Source organism: Carassius carassius, chromosome 18 (genome assembly GCF_963082965.1).
Source record: "Carassius carassius chromosome 18, fCarCar2.1, whole genome shotgun sequence".
Taxonomy (NCBI): Eukaryota; Metazoa; Chordata; class Actinopteri; order Cypriniformes; family Cyprinidae; genus Carassius; species Carassius carassius.
Window position 1 is genome coordinate 4,712,354 of NC_081772.1, and position 23,987 is coordinate 4,736,340.

Sequence of the window (23,987 nt, forward strand, 5' to 3'; positions counted from 1 at the left end):
GTATATTACACTGTAATGTTTTACTGTAAACATTTGTTTGTTTCTGTATTTTCAAATGAACTTATAGACATATACAGTATCACAGTATCTAATTTATACACTTGAATGGACTATATATCGTTATATATCAGGATTTCCTGAGGTTAAATATACTGATAATATATTAAGTTGTTTAGTCATTATAAATATTATTGAATGAATTACAGGATTAAGAAAAATTGTGCAGGTTCACATAGGTTCAGCATATAAAATATAGTAAAAATACTAGTTTGGCTGAATTCATCTATCTGTATGTGTTTGAACCGTAAGGATTCTTTAAATTAAATATAAATAATAATCAGGCAGTGCAAAATGTGCAAAGGTGGACTGAGATTTTTAAAGATTATTGTTTTATAAGAAAATACTTTTTCAGTTTTTCCACTTAAACAATTCAGTTTAATTCATTGTTACTAGCAATTTCTTTGTAATTATTATGTTTTTAATTAAGTAATTTCGGATTGAAAATTGTTGCACCATGAAATTGTTTTCATTGTGTGAATGTGCTATTATGTAGTTCTTTAAATGTGGGTTTTAAATACGGAACCAAAATGTTAGTGATGGGATTTATGGCTCTTTGAGGGGATCCGGATCTTCGCGATCCGTTCCTTTCAAAGAGCCGTTCAAAAGAACGGCTCTTTTGGCTCTTTTAAATATTTAGTCAGTTTTAAGAAGCCAGCTTGGAGGCATCTCAGTTTATCCTGGAAATAATCACTGGGAAGAATGATGAGGTGAGATTTGTAGTCAAATAATTAAAACTCAGATATCACACACCAATATCTGAGTTTGAATTATTCTGAAATATTGATTATTACCTCATTTGTCATGTGTGGACTATATTCCATAGGGTTGCACAAATCCCTCTGCTTAGACAGTGACATCACTATTTTGGATTTACCTTTAGTACAAAGTGTGTGTGTGTGTGTAAAGCTACGTTGACTTATGTTATTCATACAATACCTACTCACGAATAAACATCAAAAACAAAGCCAGCTGCAATGAATTTCTGTGCAAAACAGCTTTTACTACAAACACTTCCACAAAAGAACATTGTTATCACACAAGAACATTTTGATAGAAAACAAAAAATATTTAAAGTAGATAAAATTAGAATAAATAAAATGGAAATGTCTACATACTACTACTACTGTAAACTTTGCAAATAGGACATCAGCCACTTCAAGTCAATGAACAATAACAAAGTGGGCTGCAATGAATGTCTGTGCAAAACAGCTTTTTTTCAACGCTCCTACCCAATGACAGAGGCTTGCAGGGTTTTTTTCCACTGGAGTAGTCACGTGAAGAATGCGTGCACAACTAATAACTAATATCATCACGCTATAAAGGGTTGGCCTGCGCTGGGTGCGCCCCTCCCCCTATAACTGTTCTGTCTCGCGGAGGAGCTCATTTGTGTGCATCTGTGTGAAACGCATAGGAAAAAAGAACGACAGAAAGAACGGCTCCCCTCCAGCCGCGACTCGGCTCCCATCGTTCATGTTTATGAGCCGTTCAAAAGAATCGGTTCGTTCGCGAACGTCACAACTCTACAAAATGTGGTATGCAGACATCCCAAGTCTCCCGGAAGTTCCGGGAGTCTCCCGCATATTGAAAGCGGCTCCCTGAGACCCGCAAATTAGTTAAAATCTCCCGGAATCTAGACCGAGCGAGCAAAAGCGCGCATGCGAAACAGATACTGTGTTTCAAACCGTGTAGCGCACGCACGGCAGAGAGAGAGAGGGAGTGAGAAACCTTGCGTGTGTGTGCTAATGTACGTGTGTGCGAAGCGCATGTAAGACAGAGAGCATCCTGATTGGCCTGTTTCTGCAAATCAACCAATCAATTGTCAGTGTGGGCGGGCTTTTATCTCTTGTCCTGAACAAAATTAATCAGTTATGTCTATCTAGAAACAGGAGCACCATTGCAGAGGGAGAGTGCCACAAAACAAAAAAAGTATAAGACACATTTTACGGCAGACTATAGGTGTCAAACATAATGACAGTCTTGCTCAAGCATTGCCCATGGAGGGTTATATGATTGCAAAAGGCATGTCGAGATGAGTTGACAAGTTTAATTTCATCTGCATATTATTCAGGTTAGTTGGCAAGGCTACATGAAAACAACCAACTCCTTAGACCTGTTTAAAGTTGCAATGGGAAATAAATAAAAGCAGTTTACATAAATTGTATAAGCAGATTATATAATTAGTAAAGGTAACATATTTAAACATAATTAAAGAATAATTACATAGGCCTATAGCTTATAGAAATAATATTTTATGCTTTTATATCTGTTAGGGACCACAACATGTTAGGGAGGCTAAGCGCAGGGAAGGCTGCTCCAATATATCTCAGTTATCCCATTCAGATAGGCTAAGTCTCACTAAGACGGTGACTACAGCAGAGATGTATTCCCCTCCTTTGGGGGTGGGGGGGTGGGGGGGGGGATACCTCCCTGAACCTTTTTGCAGGTTGGGATGTCTGGGTATGACTCGTCTTACAGTTTACAAATCAAATCAATTATGAAACATAAAAGAATACAATCACTATGAATCGTCTTTAATTTCGCATTACATATACCTTCATTTTGTTGTGTGGGATCAAATAGAAACTATTTAAGCAAAAAATAACCAAGCAGGCACTCAATATTTCTTCTGAAAATTAAAAAACTGTTCATCCCTTGACAGCTGTCTGTCACATTACACAAATCTATCAACATCAAATAAATATCACAGTGGTGAATATGTCAGCAAGAAGTTTTCCCTGAATTCCAAACTAAGAGTTTGGAATATCCCTGTGTTAGATACAGATATCCAAGTAACACAAGACAAATATCATACAAATATTTCTATTGATTCCTCTTATGATGATACAGGTTTTATTTTTCTGCATTGGGAGACACTGGACTTTCAGGTGGAAATACATCAGCGCAGCTCGGGGGTCTTATAGGAGATTTCCTTCTTGCACTCCTTATTGTGAGCTCATCTTTGTGTTTAAATGTGAGCGGAATGAAACCATCTGCATCAGCCACCAAGACGATCCACATGGGACCTGTGAGAAGAAGAGAAATGTATTTAAAGGAATAGTTCACCCAAAAATAAAAGTTCGCTGAAAATGTACTCAGCCCCAGGCTATCCAAGATGTAGATGAGTTTGTTTATTCATCTGAACAGATTTGAAGAAATGTAGCTTTTCATCAATGGATCCTCTGCAGTGAATGGGTGCCGACAGAATAAGAGTCCAAAAAACTGATAAAACATCACAATAATCCACATGTAATTCACACCACTCATCTTGTGAAGCGAGGGGCTGCACGTTTGTGAGAAACAAATCCATCAAACGTTTTAAACTTCAAAAATATAATTCCTCTATCCTTTATTTTGCTTTCTCCAGTGAAAAAGTCATCTAGTCTGAATCAGGAGAGAAACATGCACAGATCATTTACTGTTTACTAGTGAAAACAGTCAAAGAATGTGTGTTCAGACAACATGGAATGGATTTTCACTGGAGGAAGCGTTATTGCTTTTTATTTATGGATTTGTTTCTTCACAAGATACTGATGGACTGGAGTGGTGTGGATTTCTTGTGGATTATTGAGATGTTTTTATTAGCTGTTTGGACTCTCTTTCTGACGGCACCCATTCACTGCAGAGGATCCATTGATGAGCAAGTGATGGAATGCTAAATTTCATAAAACTCTTCTGAAGAAGAAACAAACCCATCTACATTTTGGATGTCCTGAGGGTAAGTAAATTTACAGCAATTTCTTATTTCTTAAAATCTATGAGAAATGTCTGTGCAGTAACTTGCGGTCTTAGCATAAGTGACTGTTGTTCAAGCATACATCAGCTGTAGAGATGCACAACACAAAAGGCTGTAAGCTGATTCAAACTTAAACCCTCAAATCCAATTACTCCACCTAATCGCTCCTTATTTTAGTCATGGACAATTAAACATAGCCAAAGCACACCAAACAATCTGTCTTCAACAAAAGAAAATAGGATTCATAGATCTGCTCATTGCAAAACAGCAAATCTGCCTGAAATGTCAATTTCCATTTAAAATATCACTTTTTGACCTGGATACGTCTTGGCCAACATTTTTAAATTGCCTAAAATGTCTAGGTTGGTTTTTGTTTTCACACAAACTGAAATTTTGACCAATAGCTCACAGGCATTGTACGTATATAACTGTACGTAACTGGATCTACAAGGATAGTGTCTCATATTATTACACATGCATTCATCAAGGCAGTGGCACTGGCATTTTGAAAAAAGCCTCCATATTTACATGTTATGGAGACAAGTTTTTTCAGACGTACCATGCATCATCTCCACGACCGTCAGGCTGAAGAGTTCCTGCACCACCCGCAGGCAGATCCGTCCTCCACACAGCAACAACGGCCTTCTCTCGTCTGTATACACGTTGTCAGACAACTGTTTCTAAAGGAAAGACAAATACAAAGTGTAACACTGTGAGTCACTTTAAGGAAGCATCATTGACAAAAGACCTGGCCATGTGCTCATGGATTAAGTCTGATGATTCCCATAAAACAAGTTATGCCAAGGTCAACAGAATCACTTCAATCTGGCATCTGCTGACAAAGGGTTTTATTGACAACAGTAAGAGGAATTACGAGTTGTCTTGATGCTTCACGATGCTAAACGGTCTGACTAAGTGTAAAATGGACTTTGGAGAGTCTTGGTTTGGATTAGGACTTAGCTCCAGAAGTAAATCATTTAATCAAGTAATCATTTGTTGATATTAAATTTAACATTCAAATACAAATTGAAAAAAAAAAAAAACCTATGAAGGTTCACTAATTGTGGAGGGTATTTAACCCGGCGGAGACAGCCCTATTAGTCTCTGCTTTGGAATATGAAGAAACTCTACGATTCGATTAATGCATATAGTCAAAAAAAAAAAAAAACACACAAAAATGGTTGACAACAAATTGTGTTATAAATTGTCATGTAAATTATTATAAATTATAATAATAATAATATTGATTATTTATAAACAAATGACATGACCAATTATAAGGGTATGTGCTCTTATATGGTATGCTCACATTTACATCATAAATTACAATTATGTAATTAATAATAAAAATACATTTATATTAATTATAATTTAGGTTGCTTATAAATTATAGCAGTATTAAATTGAATAGTAATTATTATTGTTATTAATATATTTAATAATATATAACATTAAAATTATTCTAATACAAATAATTCACAGTATGTGGCTTGACCCTTCGAGAGAATGTTTTTAAAATACAATGCTGGAAATCAAATCCTTTATGCAATAATTCAAATTAGTAAATCTACAAATAAGCACTCTTTTATTTTTCTACTACAGAAGACTGCACACTTTCCCTGCACAATTTAAAAGTGGTGGATCGTTTCATACCTGACATGTAATGTGCACATATTGAGGTTCATAAGCAGACGGATAACTGCATGCAATCTTCTTGCCATTCTGAGTGACGTCTCTGATTTCTGCAAGGCACTGCTGGACGTCAGCAAATCGGGTGAAAATCCTCTCCATGTTCTGCGTCAGCTGCTCCAGGTTCTTCTCTTTGGACTGGCAGCTGTTCTTTGGCAGAGTGGCATCAGAGTATAATTTTTCCGAGGCCTCGTATATTGGCGAACAGGGTCGACTGGAATCATGGCTGGCCTGACCAGCTACGGCGAGCGTGGCCATGCGGCTGATGTGATCCATGTCGTAGGTTTCCAGAGTTACAGAGGAGGCACTGGATGCTCTATCTGAGAAGTCGGCAGAGCTTGCCACAGGGCTCAAATCTGAGCTGCGTACCTCCTCAATTAGTTTCCTCCGACTGGATGGCGAAACAATTACAGAGCCTCCGGGAAGTATTAGATCTTTAATTGATAGACGGTCCTCTTTAGAAAAGTTCTCCGAATGACGTCTAATCCCATGATGTTGGCTCGCCGACTCGGATTTGGGAACCACCAGGGTGGCACCTTCCTCATCAAATACAAGCTCCTTGGCTATTAGCCTCAAGATGTACTTGTCCGTGTTGGAGGAGGGGAGGAAAGCAGGATCATTGGACTTCTGTCGGCCAATCATGAAGAGCAACATCTTGTTGGTAAAAAAGCACACTCCTTTGGCCCTCTCATTGTTTTGCAGCTGGATCTGCTGCACATTGGGCATGGAAGAATCCGTGATGCAGTAAACTAGGATCATGCTGCACGTGTTTGATGCCACAGCCACCGTGCTCCCACTCGGATCGAAGGCGATAATATCAGGGACCAAGATGCCAGGGATGCTGACCTTCCTCGTAGTGGTGACCTTGCGTTCATATGTCACCAGAATCAGATGTGACGAGTCCTGACCTGTTCCAGTCACATTATCCCGCCGCCTCAAGTGAATGAGTGGACTTGGGTCTGATTTTCGGTGTTTGGCGAGAATGTGCGTTAGATCTATGGGTCCAGATGAAGAACCGTGTCCCGAGCGCTCAGAATCACATGATCTCCGTCTGTCCAAATAATAGTCTGTATCCACTGTCAAAACAGGAGAAGGGCGGCACGTCGAAGCTTCTGACTCATTGGGCAGGTCAAATGTGATACCTGCATTGAGCCCGCAAATTTTACCAAGGGGAAGTTCAGTGGCTACAGCCACTTGAGCTTCGTCGGTGGACTCGATGGCACAGATATACCCACCTACATCGAAAATAGGGCAGAAGGAACATGCCGCCAGGCTTTTTTGGATGTCGTTCCAAATATACGAGTGCAAAGCACTACCGATGGCGACCACCAGGCGGGTTCCGTCTTTAGTCCAGCAGGCACAATGGATCAAACCGCTGCCCTTGATGTCAGCCTTCACACGACGATTATCAACCCGAACGCAAAACAAGACTGAGGCATCCCGTTTGGTCAAAATGGCTAAGATGTCCATTTTGGGATGCCAGACACATCCCTGGGAGAGCAGCGGGAACGGCTCACTCATTTCGCAGGTCTGCGTGCACAGGAGTTTGTTCTGCTCTGAAGTGCTCAGCTGAAGTTGCCAAACCGTGATATGTTTTTTGTGCTGGACAGCAAGCAACGCCGGGGACCCGGAGCAGCACAACGGTCCCCAAAAGAGTCCCAAGACATGTTCAAACTGTCCAATAACATTGGTGTCACCAAATTTGGGCTCACCATTGACAGAATACAACGACGTGAGACAAACCTGCTTACCGTCCGTCCAGGCTATTCCGTGCACTGGGTGAATGGCTTGGTGCAAGGTGTTTAACCCTGTTCTCAGAAGCTTGGCTTTTCCTAGCTCCATGCTTGGTTCAGTTTCTCCGATGGAAAGGAAAATAATGTTCCTGGTCATACAGAAAAAAAGAGTTTGAAGTCAGAGTTGAGAGATAGATGCAACTCTGTGCTTCAGTAGGAGAAGACTGCCATCACGTACTCCAAGAATAGACAAAGCCTCTTCCCTCACTCTCTAATCCTATTGGCCAGAGTGAGGCTCCACTCAAGGATGACCAGAATAGGCTGACACGACCCCCAACGTCATAAAACCCTCTGAGGATGGGATGCTACGTCTTTTGACTTTGTCTTTTTCTCTGTCCCAGGCCTGAAATGCACAAAAAATATATGTAAGACACATATATATATATATATATATATATATATATATATATATATACAGTACAGACCAAAAGTTTGGACACACCTTCTCATTCAAAGAGTTTTCTTTATTTTCATGACTATGAAAATTGTAGATTCACACTGAAGGCATCAAGGGCTATTTGACCATATATATATATATATATATATATATATATATATATATATATATATATATATATATATATATATATATATATATATATATATATTTGTTGAGTCCGTTAAGTTGCAGTCACATTAGTGTATTTCAGCGAAATTCTGCAGCCAAAATAAAAAAAGTCTACTGTTCCTTCCCTGAAAGTACACGTACATCACAAACGTCTGCATTTACATCTGCAAGATGTATTTTTTTTTATGTTTGCTCATCTGCAATACGTCAATAGGACGTTTCCTATCAGATGTCAAATAGGCTTTAAGAAAATGTCTTTAAGATGTAAATGATTTAACTAGAATGTATGTAAAACTGACATCTTAAAGACATCTATCAGATGTTTGTACTAGAGGTCTTCTCGGGTCCTAAAAACTGTACCCGACCCGAATCGACCCGAATCACTACTTACCCGAACCCGACATGCATACATTATTTATTTTTAAAGAAAAACCCGACCCGAGACAGACCCGATAAAATTAGACCCGAGTCCGACCCGACCTGACGGCATTTCCTTTAGAACCCGACTGGACCCGAACGTAAACGGCATTTACATGTGCACAGCCTGCAACCATGCGTTTCTCAAAAATGCACTTAACATAGACGCGGCAGTAGGAGTAGCCTACGCGCTGAAGTGCTGAAATGTCAATCACACATGTAACCCATTACGTCCTTTAAAAGTTGGCATAATGTTATTTACCGGACCATACGATGATTAACATTAGAACCACCACAGGATAAAATTTACCGATGGCTGTTTCTCAAATATAACTTTTCAGATTACAGAATAACAGATTTTCAATAAAATATACAAAGTCTCCCAGTCATTGATTTTGACTAAACACCGATGACGACCCTGGATGTTTCTGTTCTACATATTCGTTTTCCCTCACCTTTTTCGCAATGTCTGTTATCGCCTCCATGCTTTTCTGACAGTGTCGCGTATTTTTCAAATTGATTGACAGGCCTGGCTTAACGACAATTCAAATACCGGTACTTGCATTTAGTCAAACATCCATCCACATGATGGCGCACTAGTTCTTGGCAAAGGGAGGGGGGTTGGTTAATGTGGAACTGAGTAAATAAATGCGTTGCGAGGCAACCGTGCTTATAGCCCGTTGCACGTAGAAGCGCTGATTTGCTCTCACACTTAGAAAAAATGAGAGAACGGTGTCATAGTTGTTTTAAATAATGCAATTTTGTTAAATGCCCAACATAGTTTAAAAGAATTCGGGTCTTCTCGGGTCCATTTGGAAAAGGCATATTTATTTTAAATTACCCGAGACCACTAATACCGAATCCGACCCGTGTCCGAGGTACTCGTTGGAGTTTTGGACCCGAACCCGCTCGGGTCTCGGGTCGGACCTCGGGTTTTCGGATCCAAGTGGACCCGTGAAGACCTCTAGTTTGTACACAGCAGATGCTTTCCAGATGAAGCCATCTTAAAGACAATGATAAAAAGATTTTAAAAAGCCTTTAGAAGGGTATGCTGTTTTGTATTGTGATTTTATAAGAGCAAAACTAACTTTATTAAACATGATATATATATATATATATATAAACCGTGGTTACTAATTTTGGTTATGGGAAGTGAGTTTAAAGTTTACAGAAGTAACAACAACTGTTGTAACTATCATAATATGGCAAAAAATAACTGGTTCCCGGTGCGAACACCGGCCATGAGAGGCATTCGTGAAAGTTTCACATGTATTACAGCACATGCTACCTTATGAAGCAGGCAATCTAGATCTAGAACATTCCTGAAATTATGAACGGAACATGTAAGACACCGCACATTTTTAGAAGACAATATTACATACATACCATTATGCTGGTGACAGACTGCGGTAACTATAACAACTCCGCGTGGAGAAAAACATGTAAACATGTGTCGGCATTTCCCGGCGGAGACCTTTGAAGTCATGGACAACCGGAAAGAGAATGACTCGTGCATTCTGGGAACTGTAGTTCACTTCACACACTTTCAAACTAGTGACGGGAAGTCTGAGGCTGAATCCTTTTTTTTTTTATTTTTTTTTTATTAGAATTCAATTAACAAACATACAAACATCACAGTTCGTAAACAAATAGTACACAATAATAAAAAAAAAAAAAAAAAAAAAATATATATATATATATATATATATATATATATATATACAACCCGAATTCCGGAAAAGTTGGGACGTTTTTTAAATTTTAATAAAATGAAAACTAAAGGAATTTCAAATCACATGAGCCAATATTTTATTCACAATAGAACATAGATCACATAGCAAATGTTTAAACTGAGAAACTTTACACTTTTATCCACTTAATTAGCTCATTTAAAATTTAATGCCTGCTACAGGTCTCAAAAAAGTTGGCACGGGGGCAACAAATGGCTAAAAAAGCAAGCAGTTTTGAAAAGATTCAGCTGGGAGAACATCTAGTGATTAATTAAGTTAATTGATATCAGGTCTGTAACATGATTAGCTATAAAAGCTTTGTCTTAGAGAAGCAGAGTCTCTCAGAAGTAAAGATGGGCAGAGGCTCTCCAATCTGTGAAAGACTGCGTAAAAAAATTGTGGAAAACTTTAAAAATAATGTTCCTCAACGTGAAATTGCAAAGGCTTTGCAAATCTCATCATCTACAGTGCATAACATCATCAAAAGATTCAGAGAAACTGAAGAAATCTCTGTGCGTAAGGGACAAGGCCGGAGACCTTTATTGGATGCCCGTGGTCTTCAGGCTCTCAGACGACACTGCATCACTCATCGGCATGATTGTGTCAATGACATTACTAAATGGGCCCAGGAATACTTTCAGAAACCACTGTCGGTAAACACAATCCGCCGTGCCATCAGCAGATGCCAACTAAAGCTCTATCATGCAAAAAGGAAGCCATATGTGAACATGGTCCAGAAGCGCCGTCGTGTCCTGTGGGCGAAGGCTCATTTAAAATGGACTATTTCAAAGTGGAATAGTGTTTTATGGTCAGACGAGTCCAAATTTGACATTCTTGTTGGAAATCACGGACGCCGTGTCCTCCGGGCTAAAGAGGAGGGAGACCTTCCAGCATGTTATCAGCGTTCAGTTCAAAAGCCAGCATCTCTGATGGTATGGGGGTGCATAAGTGCATACGGTATGGGCAGCTTGCATGTTTTGGAAGGCTCTGTGAATGCTGAAAGGTATATAAAGGTTTTAGAGCAACATAATCTTCCCTCCAAACAACGTCTATTTCAGGGAATACCTTGTTTATTTCAGCAGGACAATGCAAAACCACATACTGCAGCTATAACAACAGCATGGCTTCGTCGTAGAAGAGTCCGGGTGCTAACCTGGCCTGCCTGCAGTCCAGATCTTTCACCTATAGAGAACATTTGGCGCATCATTAAACTAAAAATACGTCAAAGACGACCACGAACTCTTCAGCAGCTGGAAATCTATATAAGGCAAGAATGGGACCAAATTCCAACAGCAAAACTCCAGCAACTCATAGCCTCAATGCCCAGACGTCTTCAAACTGTTTTGAAAAGAAAAGGAGATGCTACACCATGGTAAACATGCCCCGTCCCAACTATTTTGAGACCTGTAGCAGAAATCAAAATTGAAATGAGCTCATTTTGTGCATAAAATTGTAAACTTTCTCAGTTTAAACATTTGCTATGTTATCTATGTTCTATTGTGAATAAAATATTGGCTAATGTGATTTGAAAGTCTTTTAGTTTTCATTTTATTCAAATTTAAAAAACGTCCCAACTTTTCCGGAATTCGGGTTGTATATACACAAATACAAAACAGAGCCATCAAATACAAATTAATATTAAACAATAATAATAATATATATATATAATAATAATAATATTAATAATTACATAATATATATATATATTTATATATTTATATATATATATAAAAAAAAACAGACTTACAAACTTTATTATTTGTAAAAAAAAGTATTTTTATATTTTCAATTGAAAAGTTTGGAATATATATCAGTTGCTGACATAGCTTTCTTATTTTTTACCAATTTAAGAGACTCAAAATATATTTCAGTTTCAGTTTGGAAGAATTTAAAGCATGGTCTTGATTTAGAAAATTTAGCTTTATGAATATGAAACTTGCCTAATAAAATAAAAATATTTACAATATTACATAAACTTCTATCTCTACAATCAAAATATGTAATAATCTGTTTCCCTTCAAGTGTTATTGAATGTTTTGTTTTAAAAGCCAGATAACTTTCAACACTTTTCCAAAATGTCGTGCAAAATGAACAACTATAAAAAAGATGAGTTAACGATTCTTGTTCTGTCTTGCAGAAACTACAAAGATTATCAACCGGTTTAAATTTTGAAATAAACAAATTTGTGGGATATATATTGTGTAATATTTTCAAATGTAATTCCTTAACTTTATTTGAGATACAAAATCTAAAAGGAACAAGCCACGCCTTATGCCAATTAATTTCAGAAAAATGAGAATTCCAGAAAAATTTCCCACGAGGTGTTATTTTCTTTAAATTTAAAAAACATTTTCTGATATGCCTATTAGTACAATTTCTACTCATAATATCCATACCGTTAATATAAAGAGTAAAATTAAAACCTAGAATTTCGTTTTAGCTGAGGCTGAATCCGAAATGGCCCCCTACACCCTCGTTCACTATTGCTTACATTAGGGCAATAATACAGTTAACTAATAATATATAATAATATGTGTGTGCCAGCAATGCGTCACCGTAGTTTGGGGGCGATTTCGGACACAGGGTGATTCATATCGGCGAATCGATTCTTTCGAACAGTTCTTTTTAAAAGGCCAGTTTAAACGATCTCGGCGTTTTAACGGTCTCGGCGTTGACACATTACCTGTTCTAAAATGTTCCAATAAAACCATTTGTAAGTACATATGTTTTATTATATTTTGGTCAAATAAATTGGTGTTTGTTGGAGCCATGATTTAACTAGTAAAGCAAATGATTTATAGGCTAATTATTTGCAATTACAATAAACAAACCAATTACTTAAAAAATTACTTAAAGTTTGCATGTTTTAATACTAGAAATACAATCAAGTTTTATTTGTTAATATTTCTGCAAATTAATCTTACCGTCCCAAGAAGTCACTGTTTCATAGGCTGCTTAGTCATAATATGGGAGCTAGCCTATTGTTTTTGCATTATAAAAAATTATAGCCTGAAATGTTAAAACAAGCACGTTTATTATTATTCAGTTACAAAAAACGCACGTACAGTGTGTGTCTGTGTGTGTGTGTGTAATGTATGCACAACAAGTGCTGTTCAGTAGATTTTAAACAATAGGCTACACTACTGCAGTGTGCAGGATAAAAAATAAATAAATAAAATAAAATAAATTTTGTCGGTCAATCAGAGAGTAGTCTTGTCTAAAAGTTGAACACGGCTTGACCATCGCAGGGCGCGTTCAGTCAGAGTGATGTGACAGTGGGCGGAGTGCAGTAGGCTACCGCTGCTGTCTCCGTTCTCTCTCTCTCTCTATCTCTCTCTTACTACTGTAGGATCTACACGCGCTTACAGAATGGGTGTTGAGGTTGAAACAATATCTCCAGGAGACGGTAAGACGCTATCATCTAATAAACTCGGAATTTCAAATTCACGAACGTTCTAAAAAAATTTGCGTATTCGAATGTTGTTACATTGTTGCGGCAAAAGCTGAAACATTCTTACGCTCTAATTACATAATCTCTTTGCAGCATAGAATTTTCACTGCAAATTATTTGCGTAAAGCTTTGAAAACTAAGATTTCTAACGAAACGCCCGCCCATGGCTACGAGGATGTTTCCAGTCAGGGATTTAACGTGTGTCTGTGCCCAGCGGATAATATGTGCCATGTGTGCCAACTCAAACTCTCTTCTCATTATGATTCCTCGCTGCAGCTGTCAGATATCCTCTACAGCGTGCAGTAGTTTGATTTTGCTTCTGAAATACAGGTTGATATTGTTGATCATGTATGTCTCAGGTGGCAGCACTCTTGCCCTGGCTAGACTTGAGCTTTGATGTTAATTTGAGGGGGGCTTTGCAGGGAAATTTGGCACAGTTGGAAGAGTCACTGGGTTTCTGAGACCTGATCTGGTCTAATGGCACAGTAGAGATGCTGTTATGTGTGCCATTTGTTGCTTTGCTTCTTTACTGGTGAAACCCAACTGACCATTTGGACATGATGACACCCTTCATTGACACAATTTAGCATTATTTTTACATGGATGTAGCCTATGTCTAGTTCTATGTCTAGTTCTAGTCATCAAATCTGATTGGCCAAATTGATTTAGAGAATAATAGCATTTGGACGACTTGTGCAATAGGCTATGTTTGGGGTCTGTAAGGTTTTTTTTAATGCTTTTTGAAAGTCTCCACAAGGCTGCAATCATTTGATCAAAATGCACTAAAAACAGTCCTATTGTCAAATATTATGGAAATACTGTGAGATATTATAACAGTTTAAAAGAGCTATTTTCTGTTTTAATATATTTAAAAAATGTATTTTATTCCTGTGATTTTCAACCGCCATTAATTCAGGCTTCAGTCACATGATTCTTCAGAAAAACAAACCAACAAACAAGCAAAATGTTGAAAACAATTGTGATGTTTAATATTTTTGTGAAAAGCATGATTCATATCAATTTAATTTGGTCAGTTGCTGATGGATAAAACTATTAATTTCTTTAAAAAATAAAATAATTATATATATATATATATATATATATATATATATATATATATATATATATATATATATATATATATATATATATATATATATATATATATATATATATGCTAATATTCATATGATGCTGTATATCATTAATTTTGTAATTTATTATAATTTATAAAAAACATCAAAGGTAGATCATAAGTAATTTCTATTTATAGACGTTTTATTTGGCCATTTGGTCTTTAAACATTGTCTTTACATGATCATTAGAAGCTGTAAATAAGTGCTAGAGTGACCATGATCTCATATAATTTTGACACGTTTCAGACGTAGAATTCTTGGCACAAGTCATCAAACTCAAGAACTGCCTTCTGGGGTCACCAGTGTCAGGAATAAGTGCCATGTAATAACGCCTTCACTTTTCTCACTCTGCTCGGGTCTCTTGTGTCTGTGGGCTGCTCTCCACTGACATCCTATCTGACCCCCACCGGCTTGCTGTCATGTGGCTCACATTCCTGTCCAGCTCCCACACATTAACCAGACACCACCTCCAACACACACACACCCACACACATGCTTTCTTCAGATCAGGACTGCATATGAGGTCTAAGACCAAACCCAGGTCTCATGACTGTAGAAGCTGCGTCATGGATTTCCAAGTGATTTTATTGATCCCTTTGGGGTTTGTGGATTAAATTAGAGTGGCAAGCTACCAATAAAACCATCTTTCAGTGCATTACGGTGTTGTTAGTGCATCCTGAAGATGGGATTTGTTTTCTATGCTACACAACCTGATGAAGACCATGTCAGCCAGCCAATTAGATTGGACCTGGTCAATTGAGTCAGTTCATGCCATGTATGTGTAATACATATGAGACGTTTAGTGGACAGTCAATGCTGAACTACAAGTTGGAAAAGGCTCCTTCATCACCAGACTGTGATGATGCCAGGGGATATTACAATATAAGGTTCACATGCTATGAATCACCTTTCCACTAACTGTTTTGTTCTCCTATTTCCTTACAGGAAGAACCTTTCCGAAGAAAGGACAGACATGCGTTGTGCATTACATAGGTAAACAATCTGCTCTAATGGTTCTCATATGTTGTTTGTTGGACGCTTCGCTCAGGCGACTGGTGCGCCCTGCAGACAAACAGCTCAGACAGACAGGAAACAGGATGTCGATAACAACATTGTGTCTCCCCTTGTTGAATGTTTTCTTTCCTTTCAATATCCCAGTGCTTCTTTTTGAAAACGCAGGTAGAACTTAATGAATGTTGCATTTCTTTCTCTATGTTGAATTGCTTGGTCCTCAACTACATAATAAGCCCTTATAGTTATTAGTGCTTGAACTTTAGACCTTTATATTGTGCTTGACGTACAGGATGTTGCCACCCAGATCAGAAAATTTATGTCTTTTCCACTCATTATATTCATAGTTACCAAAAAAATATGATTGAGTCAAAAAGTCTGAGAGCACGTGCTTGTATTCTTTTATAATTTACCAAACATTTTTTCTTTACTAATTATATTATCAGCATAAAAAATAGATGAAATTCAGAAAGTCTTTCAGGTCTGGTGATGATGTTCTCCAGCATGATGTGAGATGTTCTAAAGAGCTCCAGGTGCTTCAGTCGAAGCAAGATTGTCTGATTGTCTGTAGGAGACACATGATCAGTGTCACCAAGATTAATCACTTAGAAATTGTGCAGAATGTGAAATAATTCCTTTAAGTCATACACTACTTGTTGAAACGTTTGGGGTTGGTATAATCTTATACTCACCAAGACTGCATTTATTTGATCATAAATGCAGTAAAAACAGTAATATTATGAATCATTTTTACAGTTTAAAATGACTTTTCTGTTTGAATATATTTTACAATGTAATTTATTCCTGTGATGCAAAGCTGAATTTTCAGCAGTCACGTGATCCTTCAGAAATGATTCTAATATACTGATTTGCTGCTCAACAAACATTTTTTATTATTATCAATGTTGAAAACAATTGTGCTGCTTAATCTTTTTGTGACAAATCAGGGTTCTTTGATTAATAAGAAGTTCAAAGGCACAGCATGTATTACATTATAACATAAAATTTTTACTGTCACTTCTGATGAATTTAATGTGTCATTGCTGAATAAAAAAAATATAATGTTTTTAAATTAATAAAAAAAAAATGTAGCTGTGATCAAACTTTTCAGTAGTGTATTATATTTTTAGATAGGAAATGTTTTATTTATTACTGAATATTCTGATTCAGTTATTTTTATAGTGTTTTAGCATTATATTAAGTTTTGTGTTGTCTTTAAACAAGAGTATTTTTTAATACTGACAAAAAAGCTAAAAACATAATAAAATAAAAGTGAAAGTGTTTTTTTTTGTTCCTGTCTTGTCAGAATGATCTGTATCTGTATCTGTATCAAGAGAAAGGAGCATTAGCACTCAGAGCAGGTAACAGGGTCAGACTCACTGCAGACGTCAATACAACAAAAAAATTAAAAGTTAAAATCAACAGAGCAAATCTTTGGTTTGTGGAACAGGAAGAAAATTTGTGCACATACACATATGGTCATTTAGTTATGATCGCAGTCTGAAGATTGTTCATGTAAAATCTGTCTGCAGTGTCCAGATTAAAAATGAGCAAAAAAATTGGAAACTGGGGTCAGAATACATGCTGCTTTGGGATTAGATGGCATTGACAACAGAAAGAGTTTTGTAGGCCATATTTTTGTTTAGCTCACATCAGAGAATTAATCAAAGAAATGCAAATGATCAACTAAAAGAAAAGCTCCAAGACTGTCACATGTATGCTAATGCGGCACAGACCATAAATGCTTATTTCATGAAAATCTGAATAAAATCTAAATACTACCTCTGTAGTATCAATTGTTATGAATAGTGGTATTTCACATTTCATTTATGCTGTTTTTTTAAAGAAGTCTCTTACTGTACACTTACCAAGATTGCATTTATTTGATCAAAAATACAGTAAAAATAGTAATAATGTAAACAATTTTTACAATTTAAAATAACTGTTTTCTGTTTGAATACATTTCAATACCGAATTTATTCCTGTGATGAAAAGCTGAATTTTCAGCATCATTACTCCAGTCTTCAGAGTCACATGATCTTTCAGAAATCGTTCTTATATGCTGATTTGCTGCAAGAAACATTTCCTATTATTACAGTTGAAAACAGTTGTGCTGCTTAATATATTTTTTTTTTTTTGAAACAGTGATATATTTTTCAGGATTCGTTGATGAATGTTCAAGGGAACAACTTTTTTCATATTTACTGTCACTTTTGATCTATTTAATGCATCCTTGATAAAAAAAGTATTTATTTTTTTATGATCTTTGAACAGTAGTTTAGGTAATCGTTTTATTCGGTTCAATTTCTGAACCCAGTTTTGAATCACACTGGCACTGGGTGACTGTTGATTTTAGAACCTGGTTGCATCTATTTTATTATTTTTTAATGGAAAACGGATCTTTCAATTGACTGAATTATGAATGCAAAGGCTTTAAATGATAGATACTGCTTTGAAAGAAGTGGAACCTGTCATTCCTCTTTTTAATATTATAATGTAACATAATGTTCAGGTTTGTATATTATCAGTACTCATGGTCGCATGCCAATTGAAACAGGATGGATTTTATCACAGGTTCATGTCTGAATTAGTAGAGACCCCCACCCCGTCGCACATCTACCTTTCTCTGACCCAGCGGGCAGAACAAATCAATTAGCCCAGCCCCATTGGAACCCTTGGGTTTATTATTAGAGCACAGGAAGCCGTCAGGCCTCCCGTGACTGGTGGCTCTATTAATAACAATGGCAACTACACTATGTATAAATATGCTCTGAAGAGACACCCATGTGATTGGTGGTGGGTCCAGGATTAGGCCACTGTAATGGCAATGAGGAGAAACCCACTATAGGTGTCCAGTTTCCTGAACCCTGACCAGGCATTCAGAGGCATTTAAAGTAGTGACATCATGTGCAGTTATGGGTACGTTTCCTTCTCTTCATTCTAGAAACCCTATGTGAGAGCCATAGTTCAGTGCACAATGTTTTATTTGTTAAACTTTTTTCTAATGGAGTAATTGACTCTAAATTGTCTCTCATTTATTTTTACCAAACCTGTATAAAAAAGGGGATGTTTTGCAGATATTTTATTGTCCAAGCTGCTCAAGTCTGCAGCTGGTCTCAGCCAGATGGAATTGATTCTCATCCATATATATTTGAATATATTTTAGAATGTAATTTATTCCTATGACACAAAGCTGAATTTTCAGCATCATTAGCCCAGTCTTCAGTGTCACATGATCCTTCAGAAATCATTCTAATATGCTGATTTGCTGCTCAAGAAACATTTCTTTTTATTATCCATGTTGAGATGTTTTGGAGATGTTTTGTTGTCCAAGCTTCTCATGGTATAACAATAATGACGTTTTTTGGTCTCAATCGCAGTAAATTTCGTTCATAGTGCAGGGGCTTGTAGGTAATAATATTTGTTGAAAAACAGGCATTGAAACCCCACCAAAAATAGAATACTGAATGTTCAAATGGAGTTTTTTGCACACGCGCGTGTGAGAGTGAGAGAGAGAGAGAGAGAGAGAGAGAGATGGTTACATAGTGGAGTCGGCTGGCTTAACCGTCTGTGGCTTGTGTACTGCAAACACATACAGTATGAGCTTCATCACTGTGTCTGTCACACGACACTGTCTTTACAATGATTTTGAAAGATAAAGCTCGCAATTATGGTAAGGGTCGTTACATTACCAACGAGTGCTTGCGGTGTTCGGCCAATCACAATGCACTGGGTAAGTTGGCCAATCAGAGCAGACTGCGCTTGTTGGAAGGAGGGACTTTGTAGAAAATGTGTTTGAGAGAGACGGGGCATAGAGGACCTACAATAATGTACAGTTTTCAAAAAATAATGTGTTTTTTGAACATTAAAGCATGTCAACATATTCTGTTACACCAAATACACCAAATAATGATCTTTAAAAAAGCATCATATGACCCCTTTAGCTATGATTCCTGATGCTCTAATCTTCTGGCATACTATATAGTATGGATAGTCTGAAAGGGATGCAGCCAGGGTTTCAGGTTCTGGGAATGAGTCGTGCAGATCACCACACAGCAGTCTGTAACATGAGATTGAGTTTAGCATGAAAACGTTCCTTTCAGATGTTAGGGGTTAGTAAGACTTGTTGTATTCAGCAATATGCATTAAATTGATCGGAAGTGACAGTAAAGATTTTATATTGTTGCAAAAAATATTTCAAATGCATGCTGTTCTTTGGAACTACCCTTTCATCAAAGAATCCTGAAAAAAACGTATAAGTTTCCACAAAAATATTAATAATAAGAAGAAATGCTTCTTGAGCATCAAATCAGCATATTAGTAAAATTTTTGAAGGATCATGTGACACTGAAGATTCGAGTAATGATGCAGAAAAGCTTTGCATCACAAGAATAAATTATATTATATATGTATTGTGTTTTTAATTGCAACATATAAGGATAAATAAGAAGCAATATTAAAGGTAATCAATATTAATTACTACCAATATTGCATTTGAGAACAAAGTAGTTTTTCTTAATCAAAATGACACCACCATTTTTAGCTTTCTCTCTTTGCACTTGAAATTTCTTTTAAGAATACTCTTTGATGATACATGAACCAGTGTCGTGCCACGCAGTTTTCTGCTGACATGTTTTTTAGTGGAAATGTGCCAACAAATCTATAAGAGGCAGTTGCATTCAGGTAGTGTGTGCATCTGATTACATTTGACACTGACTGAGAGAAACCGGCTGCTAGCTCTTGTAGATGGATACTGTAAGCCGTGATAAAAATAGCTGCCTGCCGTATTGGTTCACACTCTTTCCCACCGACCTCTCATGCACAGGCTCAGCAACAGAAAACAACTTCATGTTTTCTACAGTCAGTAGATCAGGCTTGCACCCACTATATTCATGAGCAAAAGAAAAGCTCCCACCCAACATGACCTCTGATTATAATCATGATCGCAGGAGAGCTGATAATTGAAGCTGCGAGGTATTCTGTGACTTGTACTGAGCCTGGTTTTGGCTCTAACAACCACAAAGGTTTATAGCATCACTGGATATATTCACTCAGTTTAGATCATTCATAAATAAGCTTTAGTTCACCCTTGTAGTAGAACAAGCTGCTATTATAATATACTGTCTGGTTTTGGAATGAAGCCCACTCTGCAGATATCTTGGCGCAGGGTCCTTCCTGGAAGTCTCAGTTCCATGTAAGTCCAGGGGGGAGTGAAAGTTAATACTGAGCTGTACGAGGACCATCTCTCATATCTCCCTCGGCATGGATGAAACTGTAAGGAATAAATGCTTCTAATGGTGTGTCAGACTCTGATTTAAACAAAGCACAGACACAGTTGTCCTCACATTTAGATGGTTATTCACACAATTAGTGTTGATAGTAAAATGTGGGCTTGTGATATTGAATTCTGTGCAACAAAATATCTCATCTACAATATAAATTGTAGGCCCAGGAAAGCTTGTACTTTTTAGGGCAAAGAATTTTACATTTAGATTAATGTTTAATTATTGTTATATATATATTTTTCAAATTAAACAAGTCGATATAAAATAGTAATTTGATGTGATTAATTAAATATAAAAAAGTGGTTAAGAATAAAGCACAGTAAAAGATCAAATATAACTAATTGTGCTGATGAATTTTAAACTTTACGTATAATTAAAACAATTTAATATTTTAGTTGAGTTCAATTTTAAATTTTGATTAACAACCCTATTTAAAAAATATCATTGTCATTGTTTTTATTTATTTATTTATTTATTTGTTTGTTTGTTTTTACCTTTGTATTTAAGTACATCTGACAAAACTGATCAGCTTTTGTTGCTTAATCTTACAAACATTTAACATGCTTTACTTTACATTTGGCACTTTATATCATTCAAGACGTATTTTATCTTATAAATAATTGTACTGTAATCATGAAAGACCAGAGTGTTACTGATTATATCTTCCTCTCTCTTTCTCTTTTCCTTCCTGTGATAAAGATGGAGGCAAGCGGTGACCTACTTAAACTGGCTGAATAATCTGGTGAATTAGGCCAATGTTTCATATTTCATTATTTTTGTTCATTTGGATCACAAGAGCTCAGATTCCACAGGAGATTTAGATAAGCACAGATGTGCTCCCTCCAGTGGGTCAGCAGTGTGTTACTGGACCACCTGTCTGATTGTAGGCATCCCCCGCAGACTCCCTGAAGGAGTCAAACAAAGAATCTTCTAGTGCGGTCTGCTGTTTTAGTCAGGAAATCCAGTAGACTTGCTGATAAAATTCAAATTCAAAATTAATTTTGAAAGATCATTGGGTTTGATATGGTGGATGTGGACTGTCTGTTTGATCAGCTGCTGTTTTAGGGCACTGTTGTTTTGTCCACTATGTTGCAGCGTGAATCTGCTGTTAAATAAATGATTAAGAATGTTGTGCTGATGATGTACAATTCTTGGTCCAGTGCTGCAATTACTGTCTCCTGTAAGCCTGGGAACCACAACTGTGCAGTTTCTTCATCAGCTCCTGGTCTGTTTACATGTGTTAGCAGCTTGTGCTGTTCCATTTTCTCCTTAATCTTAGGGTTAGATTTTTACACTATGCACAGTAATCTTTGTAGGGAACCTCCTTGAACACCCTAGAAACGTGTTGGCTCCCTGTTTACTTCATAAAGGAAAATTTAAGAGGAAAAAGGAGATATTTTATTTCTATTGTGTAAATAATATGTAATCAGTAATCATTTAATACAAATTTAACTGTAGTGTGAGTACCTTATGTTTGGAATTTGATTATGTAATCCAGAGTCACACTGTTTGTTGTAATGATTATGATAATTGTGTATTTAACAGTTTTTTTTATTATTATTATTGCAGGGATGCTGCAGAATGGAAAGAAGTTTGACTCGTCACGAGACAGAAACAAACCCTTCAAATTCAAGATCGGCCGACAGGAAGTCATCAAGGGCTGGGAGGAAGGAGTTGCACAGGTTATTGAGTCTGATGCTGTGCTGCATGTATCCTTGAATATTTCTATCAGATTCCACTCGCTTTAAAGTGTTTGCATCTAATTTCAGATGAGTTTGGGTCAGAGGGCGAAGATCACCTGCACCCCAGATATGGCTTATGGGGCCACGGGACACCCTGGTGTCATTCCTCCCAATGCCACTCTTATATTTGACGTGGAACTGCTGAAACTGGAGTGAACCACTCGCTTTTGCAGGGTTGAAGTCCTCAAAGGGAGAAGGAGAAACATGAGTCCCCGCCCCACCAATAAAACCTTCTCACGTGTTTTTTTTTTTTTTTTTTTGCCAATAAATGGGTATGTGTATCTTTCTACACATGACCTTAATGCTATTTTAGCATCTCAGTTTCATTTTGGTAAATGCAAATGTTTTTTTTTCATACTACACTTTCATGAAACTATATGAATACAATAGAATTATTAAATCAGTGTTTTAATTTGTACCAGACTGAATCCACTGCCTTGATGAGTTTAGTAGGGTTAGTATTTTACAGGAGGGTGTAATGGGTGATAATTCTGTATTCTGAGGGGCATTAACAACCACTATCTGCATTGCCACTTTTGATAAAAGCATATCCTGCTGAATGCATATGATAGAACGATCATGTTACTGTATTTACAATATATTTTATATATCAATCTATCCCTTATAAACATTTGTTGTAAGTCTCATTCAAATGTATAAAAATGAGACGTGGAACAAACTCAATATGTACCGTGGAGTGCTTTTGCTTTAATAAACATTTTATCAACTTGCTCTTAATAAAGATAATTTAACTCTTTGAAATCTTTGTGCTGTTGGAACTGGAACTTATCAATTTTATTACTGATTATTATCTGTTCTCCTACTTCTGTGCATAAGATAAGAGAGAGCAGGCAGTAAGAATATTCAGTGTTTCATAGCTCGGAGGCAAGACATTATATTTTCCATTAACCAAAATTAATATGCATTTGTATAAAACATTATTTATGCAGAGACATGGCAGGTTTTAAAAAATTACTTCTCATTGCATTTTTATGAAGTTCTAAAAAACAGATAGATAGATAGATAGATAGATAGATAGATAGATAGATAGATAGATAAACAGTGGGATATGTCGCCACCTGCTGAAATTAATTTGACAGCGATTTTGAGACCCTCAAAAAAGTAATCGGTAACTATAACTATAACTGTTATTTCATGGCGGCTCTTAGCCACAAATAACATCCGAATATTTTAAAAACATTAAACGGAACCTTTGATTCAAAGCCTCTACACGCTAAGTGCTGAGATGTACTGCACATCCGGGTCAGAGATGCAGGTCGCTTGATGGTGATTGGCTGTTTGTGGTTTGTTGTTAACTGTGATTGGCTGGAGCGTCGTCTGTGTCTGGTAAATAGAAAGAAAGCAAGGTCAG

At 36.8% G+C, this 23,987-nt stretch overlaps 2 protein-coding genes across 4 annotated transcripts; one reads left to right on the forward strand and one right to left on the reverse strand.

The window, feature by feature from the left end:
* Window positions 1-2,575: 2,575 nt before the first annotated feature.
* On the reverse strand, window positions 2,576-9,783 carry LOC132092166 (WD repeat and coiled-coil-containing protein-like). 3 transcript variants are annotated; one of them, XM_059498273.1, is made up of 5 exons: window positions 9,647-9,783; window positions 7,454-7,618; window positions 5,447-7,364; window positions 4,353-4,473; window positions 2,576-3,083 (listed from the first exon to the last, which is right to left on the reverse strand). In XM_059498273.1, the coding sequence occupies exons 3-5, from the start codon at window positions 7,322-7,324 to the stop codon at window positions 2,911-2,913; spliced, it is 2,172 nt and encodes a 723-aa protein (XP_059354256.1). In that variant the 5' UTR covers window positions 7,325-7,364; window positions 7,454-7,618; window positions 9,647-9,783; the 3' UTR covers window positions 2,576-2,910. The 3 variants fall into 3 exon arrangements, with proteins under 3 accessions (XP_059354256.1, XP_059354255.1, XP_059354257.1); XM_059498272.1 differs by having other exon boundaries at window positions 5,447-7,618; XM_059498274.1 differs by lacking the exons at window positions 7,454-7,618; window positions 9,647-9,783 and having other exon boundaries at window positions 5,447-7,156; window positions 7,234-7,364.
* A 3,473-nt stretch (window positions 9,784-13,256) lies between these two features.
* LOC132092167 (peptidyl-prolyl cis-trans isomerase FKBP1B) lies at window positions 13,257-23,377 on the forward strand. The gene is made up of 4 exons (XM_059498275.1): window positions 13,257-13,396; window positions 15,523-15,570; window positions 22,443-22,555; window positions 22,643-23,377. The coding sequence occupies exons 1-4, from the start codon at window positions 13,360-13,362 to the stop codon at window positions 22,769-22,771; spliced, it is 327 nt and encodes a 108-aa protein (XP_059354258.1). The 5' UTR covers window positions 13,257-13,359; the 3' UTR covers window positions 22,772-23,377.
* Window positions 23,378-23,987: the final 610 nt, after the last annotated feature.